Raw genomic sequence first — 25,736 nt, forward strand, 5'->3', positions numbered from 1 at the left:
CTACAAGTTTAAATGTCAGGGTCAGCCTTCCAGCATCTGAATGTTAGGCCTGCTTCAATCAAGGAGAAAGGGGTGGAGTGCTGACAGTGTCAGCTAGAAGTGCCAAAGCTTATTTGACCCAGGTATCTAATACATACCACGTATGATGGTGTGTAAGAAATAAGCCCTTTCCATAATGGATTAGAATTACTTCACTGCCCTGCTATTAAATTGTTTTCATCAATTTCCACTAGAATTATATCTTTAACAAACATAATGGTGTACATCTTGTAAATTTTTTGACAAATTTTTTGACATATTTATAACCAAAGTGCCATTTTTTCTACTACATCCTTAAAGAAGATTAAGGGGTTTATCTAGGATGACATGTAATTCATTGCAAAGTAAAATACACCTTCTCTAGATAGCTCAGAATATTTATAGCTGGTAAAGCAAAAACAAATATCTGGTTACAAATTCTTAATTTTGTGTATTCCTTTGACTTTGATGGAAATGCTGACTTTCTCCCTGGGCCTTGAAGTGTTAACCCCAAGAAGCAACTGCTGTGATTTAGGTCTTGAAGGTGGCTTCCAAGGCTTGAGCTTTCTCCATGATGTTCTTCTGAAAGGGCATCATGAAGTCCTCAAAGTCTACCTCATACGTGAGCCTCTCCCGCCGTAGCTCCCTTTGTCTGATCAGCTCTGCTGTTGTGGCTTCAGGACTCCAAATCTTAAAATAAACAACCATATCCAGAGCACGCGTGAGTAGGAAAGCCAGCAAACATGTCAGAATCCAGTGTCCAGTATGATTAACTTAAAACTATCATATTTACTTCTAAATCCATTTTAGCATATGCGTTCCTCTTACATGACATCAGGGGTTACGTGGGCATCACCATTTCTGATGGTGACTATTTGGACAATTAAAATGCTTTTCGGGGCGCCTGGGTGGCTTAGTCGGTTAAGCGTCCGACTTTCGCTTGGGTCATGATCTCGCGGTTCGTGGGTTCGAGCCCCGCGTCGGGCTCTGTGCTGACTGCCAGCTCAGAGCCTGGAGCCCGTTTCAGAGTCTGTGACTCCCTCTCTCTCTGACCCTCCCTGCTCACGCTGTCTCTCTCTCTCTCCTAGAAATAAATAAAAACATTTAAAAAAATGCTTTTCACTTACTTCTGATGATCCTCTGCTATTCATTTTTAGGATGTCAAAACAAGGAAAAGATGGAATTAGACGATCATTTGGGTTTGTTACCTCTATGTCTTATGTGGATGGAAGTCATAAAAACATTATTTTCATAGTAGAAGGCAGAGGGGACTGGTGGTCTCTTATTCATCATGGTTTGATGAGCATTGACAAGACCACCCTTGTTCTCCATAGATGTCTCCACCTCTTTAATTGTGTATGTTTTAGGAAGCTACTGAATAAATCTAGTGTTGCTTAACATGAAACTCCCAAGTGAGATGGTAGTAAGAGTACAAAGAGGAAGGCTAGGGTCTGAACAGTACCAAGAAAATATATCTATAGAACTTGGTGACCAAATGGCTATAGGGAATGGCATTAATCAAAGAATATTTTAGTTTTTCAAGGACAACTAAAATGTCAATATAGAAATAGTAATAGAGAAAACCAGATATTGGAAGCTAAACAAGATGAACTTACTGAGCTGAAGTAGCAGGAATTAGCAAAAGGATACCTTCAAATCATAACTATGAAAGATAATCTTTAGATATTAATTTGGGTGCTTTGCATAAATTTTATTTAGAAAAATGATATTATGAGTTTATACCATGTTATGAAGATCCTTCCAAAGTACTTACCCTCCGTGGAATAAATGTGATATCCACTTTCTTGGTATAACCACTGGTAATCAATGAATTGAGATAAACCACATTATCTTTACGCACTTTCTTTTCCTCTGATACGGCTGGTACAGTATAAACTGATGAAAGTGGTTCCTGGAAATGAGACACAAGAAAAACTGACCCTATTGATTGCAAAAACCTATATTACGCTTTCTTATATTATTTGTTGTTCTTGCTCTGAAGCCAAAAAATAAAAATAAAAATAAAAACATTACTATATAAATTATAGTTTGAAGTGAAATGGAATATTATAACTTTGGATGCGGAAAGATAACTTGTTTGCTTTGTTTAACTCTCCTATAGTAGTATTGGTGACAGATCATTTAAGTCTGCAAGATATCCATCCGTGACCTATCCTACTAAAATGATAATGATGTATGCAGTAGAAGCTTAGCTGATTGATCTTCTTTCACCTCTGGTCATTCTTACTCTTGTCTCCTTCATGTTTATTACTCTCTACTGTTTATTGTCCTCCATGTTTGTTATAATCCCTCCACCCTCTCCACTTCCTACCACCTTATGTTTCCCCAACCCTTTCCAATTTGATAACATTAGAACTTTTCCTTTTTGAATTTCATCCCTGCCCTATGTCTGCCAAGGATCCCCAGGGGTTCCTCCTGCTTTCCTAAAAGAAGCTTCTAGCCTGCTAGAAATGCACTTGAGCTTCCCTGTTAATGACAAAGTCTTGATCTCTCAGTAATCTCCATGGGCAGAAACCTGAATCTTCTGCTGGTAGTTTAGAGGCACCCACATCACTCCAGATTACCAGCAATAGTCACTTTGGCATCTTTAAAACTTTCTAGTCATTCTGCAGGATATCCAAGTCACAAGTGGCCCCATATCCCAGGGTTCATTGGTAGTCATTAAAATCTCTTAGGGGGGCACGTGGGTGGCTCTGTCAGTTAAGTGTCTGACTCTTGATTTTGGCTAAGGTCAAGACCTCATGGTTAGTGAGTTTGAGCCCCACATTGGGTTCTCTGCTGACAGCTTGGAGCCTGGTTGGGATTCTTTGTTTCCCTCTCTCTGTCCCTCCCCTGCTTGCACTCTCTCTCTCAAAAATAAATAACCATTAAAAAATAAAATAAAATTCCTTAGAATGAGGGTAAGGTGGGTAATGAAAAGATTAGGGCACCATAATGAAGGAAAATAATCCTTTGCTTCATTCCTCTCACCCTCCTTCCCCTTCTGGGGTGTCTTATCAAATCTGTATAACTCAGAACCAAAAAGACATATATCCAATGCCCATTCTTTTTTCAACATTCTAATTGTGTTTGGCTGAACCCACTTGGTTTTTACATGGCTTTTATTTGCAATGAGCACTTTTTAGACTTTTCTGTACTAAGAATTTCTTTGCTAGGTATTCCTTTAAAAGTACTGCATAATAGTGCTGACAATATGGGTTGTATATTATTTTGCCGTATAATCATATCATAGTATATGTACTATGTACTATGTAATAGTACTATATTACAATACTACATAAGTAATATGTACTATTATATAGTATATAATCATATCAAGTATATCATGCTGTATAATCACACATACATAGTGACACTGCCCTACCCCCAACAAGTTTTTAACAGGTTCTAGTTACTAATGGGTAACATCACTTTTCTTACCTCCTCTTTCCTAATTTCAGGGCCTTCAGTCTTCACTTTAGGAGGTGGCTTGCCTTTCAGTTTTTGATTGTCTGCTGGTTTTGGCAAGTTATCCAGCTTTTCTTGAATCAAACTAATTATTCTATAGTCAGCATACGCCTTTGCAATATCCATGGCAGTGTGCCCTTTTCAAGACATAAATTCAGAATAATGACAAATGGATTGATAATAAACCATGTAGAAAAACGTCAGCAGATCAGCCCTCAGCATACAGTAGTAAGGGTGATTACTAAAGCAAAGGGTTATATGTAAGGTCACAAAGCTAGATCAGATATTCTCTAAGGTGGACCTAGCTCTAAAATCTCGTAATTTAAAGTGCCATTTATTGGCAACACAACTTTTTCTTGTTGTTGTTGTTTTTTTTTTTTTTTTTTTTTGTGTTTTTTTTTTAAAAAANTTGAGCATGTTTCTTAAAAAGTTGATAGGAAATACTGGTAGGATATTTACATGTGAATATCTGATTGATGGTTGTCTTCCTACATTGCATACATTTCCTTCTGTGTGATAATTTTACATTATTCTCCCCTTTCCCTGAAATAAGGAGGTATATTCAAAAAGTCCCGAGGAAGCTGGTGTCACAGTGTGCTATGCAGATAGGGCTAGGTATTAGGACACCTGTAACATCCTCAGGCAGGCCTACAACAATACTACTGGTAACTCAGAGGAAGTTTGAGGCAGCCAGAAATATTAATGCTCTCTCAGATCAAAAGGAAGCAATGGGCTCCACTATAAGAAAATGGTACCTCCAAGCAATGAGGTCAAATGGTTATTCAAATGTTTATCTATTCTTCAGGTGTGATATTTGTGACATAAGCTAGGCCTCCCATTGACGTCCTAGAGAGAACCTCAAATTCAGAAATTACTTTGTTCAGTTTTAGAAAGAATTCAAATTCTATAGTCTTTAAACTATGCTATTTACTAGGAATTGACAGTTGCAACAATGTGAAAACTCTGAACACTGGTGCAAGCCTACAAACTAATGCTTATAGGACCACAATGAAATAACTCCAGAAATTAAGAGTAGGCAATTAGGGGGGCGCCTGGGTGGCTCAGTCAGTTAAGTGCCCAACTACAGCTCAGGTCATCATCTCATGGTTTCTGAGTTGGAGCCCCACATCAGGCTCTCTGCTGTCAGCATAGCACTCTCAAAAATAAATAAACATTAAAAAAAGAGTGGGCATTTAGAAATTTTAGATAGATTTGATAGAAGAATTTTCTGTCATTTTAATCTAGTGGTTTAAAAAAACAAAACCTGTATTGGGGCACCCGGGTGGCTCAGCCAGCTAAGTGACTTCAGCTCAGGTCATGATCTCACGGTTCATGCATTCGAGCCCCATGTAGAACCCTGTGCTGACAGCTAGCTCAGAGCCTGGAGCCTGCTTCCGATTCTGTGTCTCCCTCTCTCTCTGACCCTTCCCTGCTCACGCTTCCTCTCTCTCTCTCTCTCTCTCTCTCTCTCTCTCAGAAATAAATTAAAAAATTAAAAATTTTTTTTAAAAAACCTGTATTTCTGTTTCGTCTCATTTCATTTTCTAGGAAGTCACTTTTTATTGTACTTTACAAAAGTATCTGTCCACGATGGATTGCAAACATAAAGCCCTGATCCTTTCACATCAGTGATGTGAGAGGTGCTTCACAGAAAACCAACTTGTGTAACATTCAACTTAGGCTTGCACTTGCAGTAGTAACTCACAGGGAAAAGTGGTCCTACGAGAATAGAATCAGAAGTCTGGAATCAAACCTAAATTCTCCTTTTGACTCCAATGATATCAATGATACGAATACATACCTTTTCTATTTTCCGTCTGGAATTTAGCACCCATATCAAGTAGATATTTTACGGTATCTAGTCTACAGCTCTCGATAGCTCTAGTTAAAGGAGTGGAGTTGTTGATGGAGAGTGCGTCTATCACAGCTCCAGATTTAACAAGAAGCTCAACAATATCTTGCTGGCCTGCATGGCATGCAAAATGAAGCGGAGTCCACAGGAAATTATCTGTTGCATTAACGTTAGCCCTATAAAATAAGACAGATGTACAGGCTAAAAATGTGGGTTGTGCCAACCCACATTTCAGCTGGAGGCTGAAAATGCAAAGCAAGATTTCATATTAGTTTTATCAAGTTGTTCAGCTGTAAGCCAGGGACACTCTGAGTAAAGATAAACTCTGTACCACAATTCTTTTTGACTCGTGCTCTGCATTATCTGACAATCTTAATTTTCTTTGCATATATATATATATGCATTTTGTTCTTAAAGGCACTTAGATCCCAGGGGTTACAGTTTTTGCAAAAGTTAAAATTAAGGAAAATTATATAACTGGATCCAATGAAGGTAAAATCTGATAGGAAATATAAAAGTCATATTATTTCCCTTTGAGTCTACTTTCTCTGAATGTTATAGACTTTTTTTTAAATGTTCTTTATTTATTTCTAGGAGAGAGAGAGAGAGAGACAGTGTGAGCAGGGGAGGGTCAGAGAGAGAGGGAGTCACAGACTGAAACAGGCTCTAGGCTCTGAGCTGGCAGTCAGCACAGAGCCCGACTCAGGGCCCGAACCCAGGAACCGCGAGATCATGACCTAAGTGAAAGTCGGACGCTTAACCGACTAAGCCACCCAGGCACCCCTGAATGTTATAGACTTTTAAATGCACCTTCATTGTTAAAATTCTAAGCATTGAAGTGTATTATTTTAAACGTCAGTCCTTTTTTAAAAAAAATTCACTGTCCACTTTGGAGAAGTGTCTGTTCATATCTTCTGCCCATTTCTTCACTGGGTTGTTTGTGTTTCGGGCGTGTAGTTGGTGGGAATGTAAACTGGTACAGCCCCTCTGGAAAACAGTGTGGAGGTTCCTCAGGAAACTAACAATAGAACTCCCGTATGACCCAGCAATAGCACTGCTAGGAATTTACCCAAGGGATACAGAAATGCTGATGCATAGGAGCACATGTACCCCAATGTTCATAGCAGCACTCTCCACAATAGCTAAAACATGGAAAGAGCCTAAGTGTCCATCAACAGATGAATGGATCAAGAAGATGTGGTTTATCTATACCATGGAATACTACATGGCAATGAGAAACAATGAAATCTGGCCATGTGTAGCAACATGGATGGACCTTGAGGGTGTTATGCTGAGTGAAATAAGTCAGGCAGAGAAGGACAAATATCATATGTTTGCACGTATAGGAGGATTGGGAGGAACTTGACGGAGGAACAAGGGGGAGAAGAAGGGCGGAAATGGTGGGGGAAAGGGAGAGAGGCAAACCATGAGAGACTTTTGAATGCTGACAAAAACTGAGGACTGATGGATGTGGGGGGAGGGGGGGATGGGCATGGAGGAGGACACTTGTGGGGATGAGCACTGAGTGTTATGTGGAAACTAATTTGACAATAAACTATTAAAAAAAAAAAAATTCACTGTCCAAAAGTTTAAATTCTCATTAACTGCTTTATACTCCCTCTTGATAATATACAAATTTGAATACCTCTTTGACCTTGACCATTATAGTAATAATAACAATAATAACTTTTATCAAATATGCAATTGCTTTGCTAATAAGCACTTTACATATTTTAAATGATTTGATCTTCAAAATCTATGAGCTGAGTCCTATTAGAGCCCTATTATAAAAATGAGAAAATGGAGGCACAAAAAAGTTAAGAAACTTACCCCAGGTTATTCAGCTATGGTACAAGAAGAAATTAAACCTGAGCAGTTGCTTTAGATTACACAGTTAAATAAAAATGTTATGCTTTGATATTTTAAGGATATTCACAAATGAACCAAGGAGGTTCTGGAGGAGGGAAGGAGACATGTCATCATGGCCATGGTACCTGTTTAAATTTGTTAGGATTCCCCCACATGCAAAAGAGACAGATTAAAAAGCAACATATAAAATGAATAAGTTTTAGAGATCTATACAATATTGCAGTTATAGTTAATATTGTATTGTACACTTATAATTTGTTAAGAGGGCAAATCATGTTATGTTTCTCCAACAACAGAAAAAATTCTTGGGGCACCTGGGTGGTTCAGCCAATTTTAGTGCCTGACTCTTGATTCCTGCTTAGGTCATGATCTAGGTTGGTGAGTTTGAGCCCCTCACTGGCTCTGTGCTGACAATGCAGAGCCTACTTGAGATTCTCTCTCTCCCTCTCTGTTGGGCCCTCCCCCACTCACAGGCATGTGCGTTCTCTCTCTCCTAAAATCAATACATTTAAAAAACGATCTTGGTAATTTAAAATAAATAAAATGTGACTACACACCATGTAGGTAAAGCTCTCTGGGTAAAGCAACTTTGTGCATAGTTGTTACTGGCAAACTACCTGTGTGTACCCACAGGTTCCCATTAGCTGGCTTTCCCATGCAAGGTCTATCTGTAATCTAGATTTCAGAAATGAAGCTCTTTCTTTGTCCTAAAATTCTGGAGTTGAATATAAACACTCATGAAATTTAAACCTCATTCAAAAAAGAAAACCCACCCTTTTTCAAGAAGAAACTTGACAGCATCTATGTTTCCACTGGCACATGCAGTCATTAGTGGTGTTTTGTAATAATTATCCTTCATATCCACAGGTATTCCTGATTCAAATGCCTTTTTCAGAGAAGCTAGGTCTCCAGCCTTGGTGACGAAATTAATATTTGAAAATACATTCCCTGGATCATCAATGTACCAAGCGGAGTCATCCTGAATGGGATGTTCTGGTGGATGGTCTCGGTTAAACCGACTGCAGTCAGTTATATTCTTGTAAGTTTCAATCATGTAATAGGGCGGCCCGCCATCAGTCCGTTGGGGGAATACGTGGTCAGGGATGATGCAGATTGGGAGGGGTAAAACAAATTTGCCTTTCTTTACCTTTTTGGCCATCCCTTTTTTCTTTTTCTTAGGCCCATATGATCCCAAGACATAAGACTTGCTTAAGTATTTGGTTCCTTTAAAGAAATCGTTAATATTGACCCCACCTCCCCGTAATTTTTCATGATATTGAGCTACCATAGCCAACTGTTCCGAGGTCACGAAATCTTGCCTCTCCTCCAAGGTCAACACGAAGTCGTCCTTGCTGACTGTCCCGTCACCTCTGTCCACAAATGAAAAGGCTTCCCGAAGGAAAGTCTCATGTTCTAGCGACCAGTCGTGGAGTCTAAGGGCCCAGAGTGGATTTGGATTTTTGGCTCCTGGCCGTGCCAGTTTATTAGCGGTTCGCTCTGCCCGCCGAATTTCTTTGTTTGCTGCTTTGAAACCGCCTTCCTTGGCCACAGCCCTGGGTGTTTTATGAGCTAAGTTCTTCCATTTCAGGTCACATCCTAGAACACAAAGCATCATTATTATGAATATTGCCCAGTCATCTGCATGGTTCTACAAATGATATTCATCCGTTTTCTTAATTTTGATCTATTCTATAAAATTTATCCCCCATAATTACCAAATTAAACTGTGATTTTTTTTTTCTGTGAGCTTCACTTTGGTGGATTCTGAAGTATGTTTCCAATTTATATTTTCTGCCCCCTAAAGAATTAGGATGTTGATCTCTATAGATACTTGAAACAACTATCATTTTGGCATACTTGCTAAGGAGACTTGATAAAAAAGAAAAGAGTAAGGGTGGTATTTGAATATGGAAAGAACCTGGATTCGGAGAGCTTACTGGGCCATTAAGAACTCAGAATGCTGAACATCTGCTTCTTTGTGAATGATTATAACTGCAAACCTGTATACAATCTTAAACTATATTTATCTGTATTCCCCATGGCATCAATGTAATTTATATTGATCTGTTGTTTTGTGATAAGGCCATGTGAACAACCTAACTGAGGAAAAAGCAATTTGTTCATTAAATCTGAAAGACTTCCAGCATTTGTGCAAATTACGCATTAAAATTCATTTTCCTTCTTGGTCCCTTCCTTAAAATGATTTCACCAACACTATATGTAGGTATTCCCCAAATAAATAAACTTCTCTGATTACACTGGAGAGTCAGCTTAGTGCAACTAGGAAGGTTGTACTGTCTATAATAAGTGTAGTGAGACATTAAAAATCCATTATGTATATAAATAAGTCAGACGATGAAGAAACTTTCTAGTGTTTCGAATCCAGAAGAAGGTTCTCCTGTTGCTTTGCCAACATCACATAATCAAAGAAGATTGCTCACCAATCAGTACATCTAGCAATGAAAGCATACAGGCAGCTGCATGCAGAAATAAAACATGCCCCTTCAATACTTTATAGTTGTATTCCTTGTTAAAAGAAAATGAGTCACCAGCGCTTTTCAAAATTGATACTCCCTTTGGTATTGTCAAACTTAAAATTTTATACTAAGAGGGGCGTCTGGGTGGCTCAGTCGGTTGAATGTCCGGCTTCAGCTCAGGTCATGATCTCATGGTTTGTGGGTTTGAGCCCCGCATCGGGCTCTGTGCTGACTAGCTAGCTCAGAGCCTGGAGCCTGTCTTCAGATTCTGTGTGTGTGTCTCTCTCTCTGACCTTCCCCTGCTCACACTGTCTCTCTCTCTTTCTCTCTCAAAAATAAATTTAAAAAAATTAAAAATTAAAAAAATTTTATACTAGTTTTAGTTGTGATAAAAAAAAAACCCCAAAGAGTATTATGAGTATAAGGATTCCAAAATTTCTATGTTGAACAGTTTCAAGAACAGTAACTTGTCAAAAAGGGGACCTGAGACTTGTCTTGTTAGTATAATTCCATAGCAATTTCAAGAATGCTGTTTTTACTTAGTTTTTTCGCTTATTCAAGGTGTCTAGGGGTTTATCTACCATCTCCCAAGCCACTCCTTCTATATTAACCCCTAAGGATAAAAATATTTTAAAGCTGGTTTATCTTGCCTTCTTATGCTCCCAGTTTCCTCCTAGTTAGAGACCTTTATGTGGATAAAAGTTTCCAACCTCCCAGCTTAAAGTTCTGAAAGCGGTTTTTCTTTTCCTCTGGCCTTGGGTCTGTTTGTCTCCTCCCTCATAATTAGTAAATACAGATCCATTCATTCCCTTTGTGATTTACAATCTTCTGTGGTCAAAGAAAGGTACTCAACTTACAGCTGGTGTGTGCTGCCAAGCCAAAGGCCCATGAGAAACGTAACTCTCTCGTGGGGTGCTTCCCTAGAACTGTTCCAAGCTCCCTGCTTCTGCCCTTGGATATGACACTCACACTGCTTACTGGGACGGATAAGTTGCTCCAGCAACAGGGCCAGGGAAATAAGAGGGGAATATTGAAGAAGACAGTTTAATGAGGGAAAACAATCCAGCCTTCACATTTAAGTATAGAAGACACTAAACCCAGCGAGTTTCCTCAGAAATGAGCATTTCGTTGCTAATGCATTGTTTCTTATTGCTTTGATTGCCTTAGATCTAAGATTCAAAAGGTGGACATGTAATTGGTAATACATCTGCTATGGAGTTAGTCACCCACATAGGATCTAGCGAAGTGATTGTACTTCCAAACATGTAAGAGAACTTAGAATGCTTTCAGACACTTGTTTTAGAAACAAGTTTAGGGGCATCTGGGTTCTTCAGTCGGTTGAGCGTCCGACTTTGGCCCAGGTCATGATTTCATGGTTTGTAAGTTTAAGCCCCACATTGGGCTCTGTGCTGACAGCTCGGAGCCTGGAGCCTGCTTCAGATCCTCTGCCCCCCTCTCTCCCTCTGCCCCTTCCCCGCTTGTGCTCTCTTTCTCAAAAATAAATAAATATTTAAACAACAACAACAAAAAGAAACATGGTCTAGTCTTATGATTCTGGCAGGAAGATGAAACCTTTCTGTGTCATTGGGCAAGGCCTTTGGTGTGGCCCATGCTTTGGCCAAATATGCCTTTCAATTTCCTTTCTGTGACTTTCTCCCAGGAGTACATAGATGATAGAGTATGTGTCTGGTGATGTTTGTCCTAATAAGAAGGCAGTCAACATGTTAAAGTTGAAGAAGCTTGTCTTAATCTGGGCAGATCTTTAGTTTTTAGAAATATACAATGTTAAAAATGAAATATCAGGGGCACCTGGTTGAGGCAGTTGGTTAAGTGTCTGGCTCTTGATTTCAGCTCAGCTCATGATCTCTGGGTTCATGAAAGTGAGCCCTGCATTGGGCTCTGTGCTGACAGCATGGAGCCTGCTTGGGATTCTCTCTCTTCCTCTCTCTCTCTGCCCCTCTCTCATGTGTGTGTGCACACACACACACACTCTCTCTCTCAAAATAAACAGACATTTGAAAAAGAAAAAAATGAAATGTCAGAATAAACTGCTGATAGTGACAGATTTGCAAACAAGACTGATGAGACCATTTATGGGCGCAAAAGTTGCATTTGATACATTTTCCTTTATTTTATAAACATGTTTATTATTTGGGGGCAATGGGGGAAAGAGTATGAGCTTGTATAAGCTCAAAAAAGTAAAAGTGAATTCATTACTGCACTATTAGTTATACAGGCGCATTAGCCGAATCTATGTTAATGGTTATAGTATAGGATCTCTATGTCTCAGGGACTTCTAAGATCCCCTTCATTAGATCCCCTATGTAGGGGACAGAAAAACAAAAGCACTTTCTCTGCTCTATTCTAGAGTCATAGGACTTTAAGTTTTTGCTTATTACTCAAAACTGGAAAAAAAAAAAAAAAGCAAAACACCATATCCATTACCACAACGTTCAGCAAAATGCAGTTCCACTTTTAACAAAGAGTTAAAAACTTTTAATGTACTTTCAGTTAGCATGTAATTGACACCAAATGGATCCAGATTTTTAAACTTAATTAGCTAATATTCCCATTTTAAGGACTACATTAAGCTATACATGCATAGTTTATATTCCTAAATTAATAGTTACCTAGAAGCCACAGGAAAACTGAAAATAAATTTCTAATTTTCCATGAAAATTTTCATTTTATTTCATATTTCTTCCTAAAATATATCCCCTGTAATTTCAAGAGATTTAGAAAAGTTATCCTTCGCACTTGACACAATTGAACGATTTTTTAATAAAATAAATAAGAATGGAGACTAAAAGACATAATTTTCAGTGTTCATCCTTCAGATGGGTGGACATTTTTAAGAGGACTTTAATAACTATGAACATTTTAATAATTAGCTGACTCATGAAAAATCCTCTTTAGATTTTTAATGACAACCTAAAAACACTTGAGAAAATGGGTTTTCTTCTCTTTTTAAGACCCGATTCATGATTTCACAGAAGGTAGAGTAAGAAAAAATTTTCAGTTATCTTTCTACATATATAACTGAGGTTGGGTTATTGAAAAAGATAAGCAACTGACAAGTAGCAGGCCCAAATTGTCTGCTCATCTGCAACACTGGTAAATCATAATTGCTTTAAGCATAAAATTGCTAGACAATTTTACCTCGCTGAGCTATATATTTGCAGCAATCTGCAAAACCGCCCATGGCAGCATAATGAAGTGGTGTGTTCCCATTCATTGCAATCAGCCCCATGTCTCCCTTGTAAGCAAAAAGAAGCTTCAATATCTGCAAAATAAACAGTGGATATTGTAGAGAAAGAGGAATGTACATTTATTGCATGAAGACCGACACCCCAACTTGTTATCCAAAAGTTACTCAGGCTACATATGGCTATTTAAAATTAAATTGAATTAAATAGAAAACAATTTTTAAAAATCCAGTTCCTTAGGGGCGCCTGAGTGGCTCAGTTGGTTAACTGTCTGACTTCAGCTCAGGTCATGATCTCGTGGTTCGTGGGTTCGAGCCCTGCATCGGGCTCTGTGCTAACAGCATAGAGCCTGGAGCCTGCTTCAGATTCTGTGTCTTCCTCTCTCTGCCCCTCCCCTGCTCTCATTCTTTCTCTCCTTCTTTCTCAAAAATAAACAAATGTTTAAAAAAATTTTTTAAATCCAATTCCTTACTTTTACTAGCCATATTTAAAATGCTCAAAAGCCACATGTGGCTACTGTATGATACGGCACAGATATACAACTTTTTCACCATGGCTGGAAGTTCTATCAAATAGCTTTGACTGAGAGTTTAGAAAATTCAATACTTAGCTATCTTGGTGAATTCTAGTCATTCAAGAAAGCATCAGCCTATAGAAAACAACAGGGAAGCAAATTCTTTACCAAATGTGACTTCCATTGTGATGTATATTTTTATTTTCATGGCAAGACACAATGACAAAAACAAAGAGAGCTATGTTAAAACTCAGAAAATTGAGAAAACAAATTTTAGATGTAATTCAGAATTCAAAAAAATAGAATAGCATTGGCTCCTATTTCGTTTCTGCACTGTCCCTGAACCTATGAGACATCCTTTAAGATACCCTTTGCTGATATGTCCAGATAACCAGAATACTTAAGAGAGTTTAAAATTTAGGTGAGTCATTAGAAGCACACAAGAACTCAAAGAGGTAAGAGTTTGTTGGAATTGTTCTCCCAGAGTTTGGTCATGCCACATTTTGAAGATTTTGATATGCAATGGGTGCATAAAATAAAGTAGTCCTGATAGGCAAAACTTTTAAATTGTCATAATTGAGAATACAGAAAAACATTACCGGTAATAATAAATAAATAAACATAGCAAGCAGGTGAAACTGAATAAAGGGCTAGAAAGTGGTTTTATAAAAAATAATATTTGATATGAGATATAATTTTAGAATTATCTAAGGAAATCAAGATGGTAAGTTGGAAAAAGTTCTTAGTGTAACCTACATGATGTTAAAACAATTTGCGAAAAAGGCATGATATATTGAACAACAGATTTTAAAGCAAAGGACAGGTTATTACATCAAAAAAGCCTCCTTTGGCAGCAAAATGTGCAGCGTGATGTCTTTCATTGTCAAAGGCATTCACTTCACCTCCTCTTTCCAATATCCCTTGAACCAGCTCTAATACTCCTTCTCTTGATGCTTCCATTAAAGCTGTTCGACCTGTGGACTGGATGGGAACAGATCAAATGCTGGTTACACTTGTCATCTAAAAAATTTATTTGGTATAAGTATGGTCTAAATCCATTTGGCCTTGGATTTACACTGACATGCTTAGTTCTCTATATTTTTATCAGTTTCATGTAATGAATAGGAAAAGTGGAGTCAGTATGGTTGGTCAGTGTAGAAGAATTTGAATATCAGAGTCAAGGTCACACCAGATGTTCCTGTGAAATCATGCTAAAATGTTCATTTTTTGTAAGGAAAGTAGAGCTAAAGGGGAGAAAAGAGGGTAAAATAGATGCTAAAGTTATAGGTGTTTGCTAGTGAGGAAACAAATGGATATTTTGCCATCTGGAAATGACGATTAAACAATAAGAAAACTCAATAAAATTGGCCAAACAAGGAGAGGGAGCAAGATGGATACGGGAAACAGCAGGACCACATATCTTCTTTCCAAAAAGATACATTTTTATTAGGCATCAGTGAGATCTTTCCTATTTTTTTCTAATGATCTTTTACCAGTATGCATGATAAATACCAATTTTCCAAATGTAATTAGGAAACAGACTGTGGAATCATGGCAATATAAAGATAATGAAAATAAATCATCTTAAAACATTTTATTTTGAATAGAAATGAATAGTCTATAAGCTAACAGGATAATTTTACCGTAATCAAATGCAAAAATTACACTACTGAGACTCTATCATTGAAAAAAAAGAATATATATATAATCACAGGAATAGTCGTACTGTGTTGATAGCATTTGGATTAGCTCCTTTTTCCAAAAACGTCAGGCACACATCTTTAATATCATGTGCTTCTTCACATGCTCTAAGGAATACTGGCTTTCCTTCATAGCTAGAGTTGTTGACATCTGCGCCATGTTCCAGGGCAATCAATGCACAGCGATAATGCCGCTTCGTAGGCAAAATGCAGTAAAACAAAACACCTGTAGAAAAATAGAATCCCCAAAGAGTACTTAATTGTCCGTGTACTTGAACCAGATAGCAAGGAAAAGATAACAATTTTGAAATCCACAACTGGCTAGTTGAAGGTGGTGGAGCAAAGGCGTAGCTGCCTTGCTTTTTCTTTCTGAAACCAACCGAAATACCAAGACCAAGAAACAAAAGAAGAAAGTCAGCCTCTGATAAAATTAGAAAACAGTCCCAACCAAATGCGATGGGACCTGGTTCAGGGGAATAATTGGAGTGTTGATATGTGAGCCCTTGTCAACCATACCTCACATGGAGGACTGTGGGTGCTGGCTGGTGGGTTGCTGTGTCTCCTCTGAAACTGCAGGGTGACAAAGGACGTGGTACTGGATGTTAAAATGTGCAGACCAGCCATGTTTATAAGAAGGAGGCTGTCAGTACAGCAGCACTGAGAAGAAAAAAAGAGATGACAAGGGGCTCTACCATTTTGGCAAATCGTTTTGTTCCAATGAAGAGAGGAAAATGCTAAATCCCCCGATCCAGAACCTATGACAGGTCTTCAACATACTTCCTGTCAAAAATGTACTTCAGATTAGGGGTATTATAATCTGGGCGAACAACAGGCAGACTCCAAACTGACTTTGTAATGACCTCACTCTAAATAGAGGCTTCATTCAAAGAGGAACAGTAAGCAAATGAAAAAGCAGCATGTGACCTATGGGGGGAAAAAAGATACTGAAAGAAATAAACCTGATAATAAAAGCTAGGCAAAAACAACATACTAGAAAAACTACACCATGTGAAAATTATTGACTGACCTATTTCCATGGTAGTGAAGACGTCAAATATAACTTTTTTTTTCTAAAACAAATGTACAAAGATAGACCAAGACTAAAAGAAGGGCTGCCAGCACAATAGAAGATAAATAGAAGGAAAAGATAAAATTAAGCCAGCTGAAGTTAGGAAAGGAATGGTAGAGGGAATTAAAACCACTAAAGAAAGGGAGGTAAAACTGGAAGCAGGAAAATGAAAGCAAAATCACCATGAAGGATGTGGAGGAAAAATTCAAAAGAACTAAGAAGAATGTCACAGATGATGGAAGAGTTAAAATGGTCTAGAGGCAAAGAAAGGTGAACATGTGTGTAATTGGTGTTCCATAATAGAACACCATGTAGAAGAGAAAAAATGGAGATACAACAGAAGAAACTTTCTTGAAGTGAAAACCTGAATTTCAAGATTAAAAAAGCATACCGCAGTCTCAGGAAAAATGGATTAAGAACAATCAACAAGGCATGCATATGTAAAGCTAGGTAGAAAAGGTATCCTGTGAGCATCTGGGTAACACTTCAAATCGTATCTATAAGAAGCTAAAGTCAAGTTGCTCAAGATTTTGCCAGTGTAACATTCCATGTTAGAGGGGCACCTGGGTGGCTCAGTCGGTTAAGCATCCGACTTCGGCGCCGGTCATGATCTCACGGTTCGTGGGTTCGAGCCCCATGTTGGGCTCTGTGCTGACAGCTCAGAGCCTGGAGCCTGCTTCAGATTCTGTATCTCTCTCTCTCTCTCTCTGACCCTCCCCTGCTCACACTGCCTTTCTCTCTCTCTTTCAGAAATAAATAAAAACATTAAAAAAAAAAAGAAAATAACTAAAGGATCTCTACAATATCACTTGAAAAAGAATATAGGGAGATTTTGTACCTATCATATATAAAAGCAATGGACATGTAAGTTTAAGGATGCAAAAAAGTTATTGTACTAATCTCTTCTTTCATAGCAAAATATTAATGAATACCATGTGAAGTGCTAATTTAATAAACAAAGTTTTATATCTATGTAAAGCTATCAAGTTTGCCATTAAAACAACCAAAAATTAGCATCAGACTGTGGGCTTTGGCTTCGCAAGTTTGAGCCTCATATTGGGCTCCATGATGACAGTGCAGAGCCTGCTTTGGATTCTCTCTCTGGCCCTCCGCCACTTGTGCTATCTCTGTCTCTCTCAAAATAAATAAACTTAAAAAACAAAAAACAGTTCTCTTCCCAAGAAAAAAGACAGATGTTAACTAGATTTACTGTGGTGATCATTTTGCAATCCATACAATTATCAAATTATGTGTTACCTGAAACTATTATGTTTATGTCAAATATTCCTCAATTTTAAAAAATCAGTAAATAATACAAATAAGTAAAACTACCATACCAACAACCAAAAAGAGAACTAAAACCAGACCATTAACCTTAGAAAATATAATACACAACAAAATATAGAATATGTGGACAATATAGGAAAACATATTCATACATATTTATTTATATATTTATGTATTAAATAAATTTTACCTTCATAATATAAAATAAATGACAGTTCTGAGGCCAAACCTTTGGGACATCTACATAAATATAAATTGGGTAAATTCTAGCACTAAAATAAAAACCACAATTTATATAAAACCAAAATCCAAATATATTTCATATAAACAGACACATCTAAAATAGGGTTACTCAGAACAGTTAAAAACAGAAAGATGGTCTAGGACATGGTTGAAAATAGAAAATCAAAGACACAACAAGTCATAGGAAACAAGAATGGACCAAAACAACAATAAGCAACAGTGCGATCTAGAAATACCAGATGAGGCTGAATTCATTACAAAAGGCCCTAAGGCATTCATGAAATAGATATTTCATAATGATGCCACGTGCAACTCACAGTTAAAGTCTATCTGGGTTCTTTAAGCCACAAAGAACGTGAATCAAATTCTAAAATTGAAGTGGAAGAAAAGGGGGAAAATGATAGACAGTCGAATTTGCATCCTGCATGTAGGACTGGGTGTGCATTCCTATAAATGGGAAAAACAATGGAATGGGCCCTCTAAGGAACTAGGCTAGCTTAATCCTTAAAAAGAAAACACTTTTCCACTCTCTAGAACAGACAGACACTAACTAATCCCCTAGGACAACAAATAGGAAAGAGTTTACTGGCTTAGAGATTTACCTTTTCCATATTCTGCAAAATTGTTCAAAGCACAGTTTAGCCTAGAATATGTCCCACATCCTTCTAAAGATCCAGTAAGTATTTTAATCATTTAAATGTTTGTTTATCTTTAAGGAATAATGTGCAGTGAGGCATACATCAATCCCTGGAAAACAGGATGTTAATTGCTGAGACTATAGAAGAAGCAAAACAGTTTGACAAGTGACAGGCAAACCAAGGGATGTGCATGGTGAGCTAGATTTGTTGACGTGGGGAAGACAGGGCGTTCACTCAGTGCAATAAGCATACCATGGGTTACACAGAATCCAGCTCTAGGGGGCAGTACTAACAAGGTTATGTGTGCAACAAGATTTGTGCTTGTCCCAAGTTTTGTTTTCTATCTTTAATTCTTCCTATGTGATTTGTCAGATTGTTTTCTCATGCATTCATCTTCCAGAACCTTGACAGGTTTCATATTAATTTGAATGAGCTTAGATAGTACCCATATGGCTACTGCATTTGCTACAAGTATTCACTTGGCCCTGTTTGTAATTTAACTTATTCAGTTTTAATTTTAGAATTTTAGATTTTTATGATATAAAATTTCTCAACCTTTAAAAAAAACATTTCTGTTTCAAACTCTGGAAGGTAAACTGTTCTCTATTACAGTGTTTCCCCCAAAGCATATTCCACAAAACCCCAGGTATATAAGATGCCATAAGGAAAAACTATGTCAAGGGTCAAAGAAATATAGAAAATGTTGCTGTCTTTAGTCTGACAAATAGGAAATCAACATGTCTCTATTTTATCCAATGTTTCTCTAATGAATTTGACAGTGGAACCAATTTTGCATGTAACCTTAATCAACATCTCAGCAATTCAGTGGTCCATGGCACACTTTGGGATATGATATCCTATAGAGCTTTAAGAGGATTTTTTTAATTCAAAATTTAACATTTTAACATGCATTTGACCCCTGAATGCATCCGAAGTTCATTTCGTTATGTGGCGCTATTAAGTAATTAAATGATTGTTCCTTTTCTTTGTCATCTCCTATTGTTTTAAGCAAGTCACTTATCAAATAGCAAGTCTGGAGAGAATTACAAAAGCGGATTTTGTTCCTGTCAGAAAATATTAACATTAAAAATGGGATTTATTTCTCCAGTGTGGGACTGATGTTAATGGCTCTGTACTTGAAGCAACTCGTTGGGACAATTGATTAAATCTACCAATTTATATTAAGCTTGGTCGTATTTTCTCGGTGATTTTCATGATGAGGCTGTGTCAAGTCCTTCCAGAACCTTGAGTTATTTGTGCCAGGAGCTCCCCAACATGGTCTTGAGATGTGATTAGGGAGAACAGAGTAGAGAAGGGGGGCTATCTCACCTAAAAAAGAATGGAAATGACATGTCTCAAGTTTTAAGTTCTTTTTCCAAATACAATTAAACTGACCCTAGAAAATTGAGAGTGTATGCCGGCATCCACCTTAGTCCTTGTAGCTCCCAACTACAACCCCTTTCTACATCAGACTGCTGATGAGAGGGGTCAAAGTCCTTTCACAGTCCAAATCTAGCACTATTTGTCTGATGCTCTGAAGTATCAAAAGCAGTTAAGAATGCCTCCCTCCTCTTTTATCTTAAACAAGATTTTATATCTTATAATCAATGATTATGCCTATGGTATTGTCAATAGGTGTCATGTAAAAATTCTCCACATTAGGAAAGCCACCAAACACAGATTAATCTAACTCTAACTTTCTTTTTAAATGAGAAATTTCTCAGATCTTGTCTCCCTAAGATCTACCTATACTGTTTTCAAATTATGGGGAGACAGTATCCTTAGGTATAGGAATGAGAACCTGGCTCTCACTTAAACCCATGAGTCTTTCACTTCTAAAGTTGGAAATAAAAAAATCCACTATTTATTGATTTCTGGCTACAAAGTGGATTGCATCTGTTGGATAGAATGCTGGGATTTTTACCTTTGCCTTCATTATCAACTATAGTCATGTCAGCCTTTGCCTTGGCTAATATTTCCATGGACAATTCATGACCCAGTTCTGCAGCCCTCATTGTCGGAGTACAGCCCATCTTGTCTTGCACATCAGGGTGAGCACCAAGGCTAAGGAGAAAGCTGACCATATCAATGTCATTGGAAATGGAGGCTAAGTGCAGAGCACTGTGTCCATTGACTGGTTCTGTGAAATTGATTAGTTCAGGGTATCCAAACTTGATCAGCTTCTCTATCTGCTTCGTGTCTTTGTTCCGTACACACTGAAGAACTTTGTAGATCTGCAAGTTCTCAAGTCTCTTATCTGCTAAAGCCATACTCGACCACCTTCTTGAAGATGCTTTTCTGGACCAAAACAAAAACTACAGTGGCAAAAACAAAAAGAGAAACATAGAAAACTCAACGTTAATTCTGTCATCTATAATTTTAAGCCTTCCCTTCTAAGAAGGAAGGCTGTTTCTTACAAAATGATATTACCATAATTTACGGCAACTGATTTCATGAAAGTATAAATTAGACATAAATACAAAGAATATTCAGTTAGCATAAAATTAAAATATTTCAGAACAAATCTTTCATCCTAATTAATATCAGCCTTGCTATGCAGCTTTCTTGTTAATTTAATTTCTTGTTTCATTTAATCTTCCTTGACATAGATTCCCCGTTTTACCCACAAAGAATGTAAGGCTAACTAAAGTGCCAACGTAAGGGTTTAAGCTTCCCACTACATGGCTCTGTTACCAGCATGCCCTGCAACAGAGACCACACAGGTTTTAGTAGTTAAAAAATGTTTTAAAAGGCCGTGCAGAATTTTGAGGTGCTTATTATTAGGAGGAATCTACTGGGCTCTGTGAGATACCAAACATGTGATTACTGTGTCATCTTACATGGGAATGAGGTAGGTAAATGCTTGGGAGAGAAATGTCATTTTCATAAATAATCCCACTGCTTTACTGTAATGAGCATTCTAATAGGAAATTTTATCTCCTTTTATTTATGGAAAAACAATCTTTTCAGTTGAGTCAGGCTAAGTATACCCAGCTTGCTTTTCCTACCTCACTTTTTCTGGGAAAAGAAACCCATTATCTTATTGGGAATCCATTCCAGATCATACAGTAGTGCTATCCTAGGCGAAGTCATTGCCACAGACTTCTGATTTGTCTCACTGCTTCTACAACAGACTCCTAAGTTCCTTTCTCTGGTCAGTCCTCAGAAACATCTTTCTAAAATATAGATCAGATAAGGTTAAGCAAGCTTTGACACTCAGCATTTTGGACGGGTCTGCCCCTTCCACACCCTATGATAGAAATGGGTCCGAGGCTGAGGCTTAGTCTGTGTGGGTGAGCACATGCTCAGGAGAGACATCAGCCAGTAAGCACCCTAGGAGACCCTTGTGTCAGAACTACATGGTCGGACTACTGTGTGCTGACACTGCTAAGCAGTAGGCTGTGAGGCGATAGTTGCAGGAACCATGTTGGCTGTCAGAGAGAGTACGTGTTACAGAGACTGAGCCTGAGGGCTGAGGTTGGGACTCAGTTGTGCCAGAATTCACCTACCACTTGAGCAGACGTAACGTGTTACTTAGTGCAACACGTTGCAGGACTAAATATCCTCTCCCCATCCCCACCTCCCTTCACTTGTATAAGCTAGTTAGCGGAGTTTCTGTCCTTTGCAACTGAAAAGATTTCATCTTACTACAAAATCTGAAACCGCACCAGGTTCTCCCACAAACCCGCTCCCTCACCTACATTCCCCTTGGCAGGGAGTTGCACCTTTGACCACTTGCTCCTCTTTAACTATGTCTCTCCAGGCAACAATAACATCTCCATTGCCTGTTCCTACCTCGCCATCCACTCTTCATTCCCCTTTGCTGGCTCCCCTCCTCTGCCAGAAGCCTGTGTGGGGACCAGGGCTTGGCCCTCAGGACTCTTCTTTATTCTCACACACTGCCCTGATGCTCTCATCCCGTCTCATGACCTTCAGGCCAATTTGAGGCTTCTGAACATTCACTCTCCAACTCTCCCCAGAGCTCCAAAGTGACGTATCTACCTGTTGACTCTTTATTCTCACATGGACCTCTAACAGGTATATAAACATGAACCATCCAAAGCCAAACCCCTGATATCACCCTCTCTCCAGTTCTCCCCACTTCCAGTATTGGTGCCACCATCATCTGTCTACTCATTTGAAAATATTAGAAGTTATTCTTCTTCCTTTCTTCACAGATACTCTACTTTTTAAATCCACCAGTAAACCCCATAACTCTACCTCCAGAATATAGCCTCACATCAATTACCAGTGGTGCCACCGTAGGCCAAATCCTTGTCACAGCTTCTAATCTGTCTCACTGCTTCCTCAGCAGCCCTTCAGAGCCTATTCTTTATTCAGTCCCCAGAAAAAGCGTTTTTAAATGTAGATTAGACAAGCCTTCACCCCCAACATTTTATTATAATTACCTTTAATATATAGAAAAATTGAATACTCATAGAACCATCACTGAGATTCTACCATGAATGCTTTACTCACTTTCATTTCTCTATCCATTCCTCTGTCTATCTACTCAGCCATCTATTTTTTGATCCATTTTAAAGTAAACTGCACACATACTCTAGCATGCAATATCCTTAACTGGAGGTTCAGTATTTGTTTACAGTTCTTTTTTTTTTTAATTTTTTGTCTTTTGAATATATAATGAAATGTCCAAGGATTAAGTGGTCTATTCCATGAGTTTTGACAAGTGAACACATCTTTGTAACCCAAACTCCTATCAGGATGTAGAACATTACCAGAAAGTTCCCATGCCAGAAATTTCCTGCCAAACTGTTTTTTAAAGCAGCTCAACAGCTTTTCATTGTAATCAGAATAAATTCAAACTCCTCCCAATGATCATTTTCTCTGCCTCTGTGATCTAACTTTACTCCAGTCTTCCTTGACAAGGTGATATCCAGCCACACTGGCCACTTTTCTGTTAATAGAACAAAAGTGCATTCCTGCTTTTGGAACCTCTTGTTCTCTCTGCCTGGAGTGCTCTTAGCTCAGAATTTCCATTGGTTCGCACTTCTCACCATTCAGACAGCAGCCACATTGTTACTTCATCCCTTTCTTTTCTTTATAATGAAATCAAACATTTCTGTATATTACATTTCTATAGACCTGTAGATATAGATATATTCAATTTATATACTGTGTGACTTCCCCAGTAGTATAGAGCCTTCACGGAATAGAAGTTTTATATTATAATTACCTTTATTTCTCCATCACCCGGAACCTGACTCATGTGAGGCATTCAAATAATGGTTCCTCCAAAACTGAAAGTTTTAAGATTGAGGAGTGGAAGAAACGAAAGAGAAGGCCCAGGTTTCTGGTTTGAGCAACTGGCTACCTGTGTCTGAGATGGGGAGCTCAGGATGCAGTCAGATTGGTCATAGAGTGCATACAGTTATGCCTTGGGCATGCTGAGTCAGAACCCACATGGCTATATGCAACAGAATTCAAGAGAGAGATCTGACCCTGGTATATGGGAAGCTGTGGGTTTTTTGGTGGCTGCAGGGCCCCCTGAGACTGGCTGAAGGCCAGGAGGAGAGTGTGTCAAGGGAGAAGGTGAACACCGTTGTCAAAGGCATGCTGCTGACTCATCCTTTTCTCCCCACTCTTCTGCCTGCTGGGTTTTTTTTTGCTGTTGTTGTTGTTGTTGTTGGGTTTTTTTTGTGCTTCCTCCTTTATGCTGGGACATCAGTCATTACAGAGCTTGTGGCTTCAATGTCCTGTTTGCTGTAGCCCCTATCTTCCCTTTTAATCTGTTTATAACATGTGGTAGACTAGGAAACCAGATAATGCGGCTTCTTAGAACCATGTGTGTAAATAGGCTCCCAGTAAGTCCTGAGCTGCCCCACAAGTCACCCACTTGGCCTTTCCTGCATGCCTTGGTGATATTTACTTTAGTATTACTAGTCATATTCTAGTTAGGTACGGTGTCACACTGCATACGTAGGCACAACACACACCGGAAATGGTTCATTGACCGTCCTGAATCTATGCCACCTCATTTGTGTGAACAGAGACATCCTCATCAGAGACTTCAACGTCTCAGAGGCACTCACCCCTAACAAAGAATTAGCAGCATGAAGCATCGTCCAGTCAAGCTACAATGATGAATTCCACAGCCCACAGGCCAGTTCTACAGCTTGTACTCTTCTACCTAAACCCCCCCAAATACTGGGGAGAGAGCAGCTGCCCTTGCTCTGTCCTTCACTACTTGCTGCCAAGACTGAACAAGAGCCTCATCCCACTGTAGGTAAAAACAGAAGCCCTGCCCTCTAGTTCTGAGTTCTTCAAAAAGTATGATAGCATCTCTGGTCTTCAGGGGAGTCATCATGTATACACCCGCCCAGCAAGTATACTTTACCTCTGTATGGCCCCGGAGCCACCCTGGCATACCCCCATCTGCTCATCTATATAGACAATCTCAAAAGATAGTGGAATAGGACAGGAGTTCTTCACCTCAGGTCCATGTTTGGGTCTGAACCCTCTAAAACTATATGACAATCTGCAATGTGTGTGTGTGTGTGTGTGTGTGTGTGTCCAGGTACATTTTTCCCCTGTGGAGGAGAGATCCACAGAATTCATCAACTTCTCCAAGGAGTCTACGACACAAGGGTGGTTTGCTAGAATGAGGAGTGGAGGGAAACACACCGGGAACAGTGGAAAGAGTGTAGGATTGCAGGTGGAGAAATCTGTTGCTGGGGTTCCCCTCTTCTCTGCATCATTATTTACATAAACTGGTTCCGTAAGCCTGAACATATTATCTACCTGGTTTGTGCCTCAGTCTCTTTATCTGTGAAATGGGGATGACAGTACCAACTCGATGGTCCATGTGAAGAGGAAATGAGACAATCCTAGTGGAGTACTTAACAAAGTCCCTCAATGCAGGCTTACTACGAATAAATCAAATTTCCGTGGGTTTCAACTCCCCCAGAAGCCACGGTGTACATTTGCGGGGTTCTTTACTGTCCCTTTCAGTGTTAAGTCTCAGAAAAATGCGGTAGGGAAGAGGGGTTAAGTAACCTCAAGGTAAAGTCCAGGTGGCAGGGAGCAAGATGCCAAGCTCACCTCTTAGTCGTGGGGGTGATCGGGTGCGGCCGATGACTGGGCACCAACGCGCCTCTGTCTGCGGGGGCGCCCGGCGGCCCCGGCCCTCGTTCTCTGCCGCCTGGCGCAGGCCCCAGCCGCGACCTTGGGCTCCCAGAGCCCCGCGTGGGCGCCCAGCCGTGAATGGTGTCTCTGTGGGCAGAGGAGGCGAGCCAGCGCGCGGGGCAGCAGGGAGCGGATGTGTGTGTCCATGGGCCTCGGGTCCGCAGCTGGCGAGCGGGCCGCCAGGTGAGAGCGCAGCGGGGCGGGGTGGGAGGCGCAGAGACTTGGCCGATTGTGAGCTTCGGCCACGCC

At 39.2% G+C, this 25,736-nt stretch overlaps 1 protein-coding gene across 2 annotated transcripts; it reads right to left on the reverse strand.

The window, feature by feature from the left end:
• Window positions 1-391: 391 nt before the first annotated feature.
• On the reverse strand, window positions 392-25,680 carry ANKEF1 (ankyrin repeat and EF-hand domain containing 1). Of its 2 annotated transcripts, XM_077753748.1 has the most exons (10): window positions 25,404-25,680; window positions 20,266-20,656; window positions 15,131-15,330; window positions 14,236-14,385; window positions 12,844-12,967; window positions 7,981-8,803; window positions 5,288-5,514; window positions 3,460-3,623; window positions 1,793-1,930; window positions 392-708 (listed from the first exon to the last, which is right to left on the reverse strand). In XM_077753748.1, exons 2-10 carry the CDS (start codon window positions 20,609-20,611, stop codon window positions 550-552), a joined length of 2,331 nt encoding a protein of 776 aa, XP_077609874.1. In that variant the 5' UTR covers window positions 20,612-20,656; window positions 25,404-25,680; the 3' UTR covers window positions 392-549. The 2 variants fall into 2 exon arrangements, with proteins under 2 accessions (XP_077609874.1, XP_077609876.1); XM_077753750.1 differs by lacking the exons at window positions 20,266-20,656; window positions 25,404-25,680 and having other exon boundaries at window positions 15,117-15,175.
• Window positions 25,681-25,736: the final 56 nt, after the last annotated feature.

The sequence above is a fragment of the Crocuta crocuta genome, unplaced genomic scaffold (assembly GCF_008692635.1).
Source record: "Crocuta crocuta isolate KB4526 unplaced genomic scaffold, BGI_CrCroc_1.0 scaffold82, whole genome shotgun sequence".
NCBI classification, from domain to species: Eukaryota; Metazoa; Chordata; class Mammalia; order Carnivora; family Hyaenidae; genus Crocuta; species Crocuta crocuta.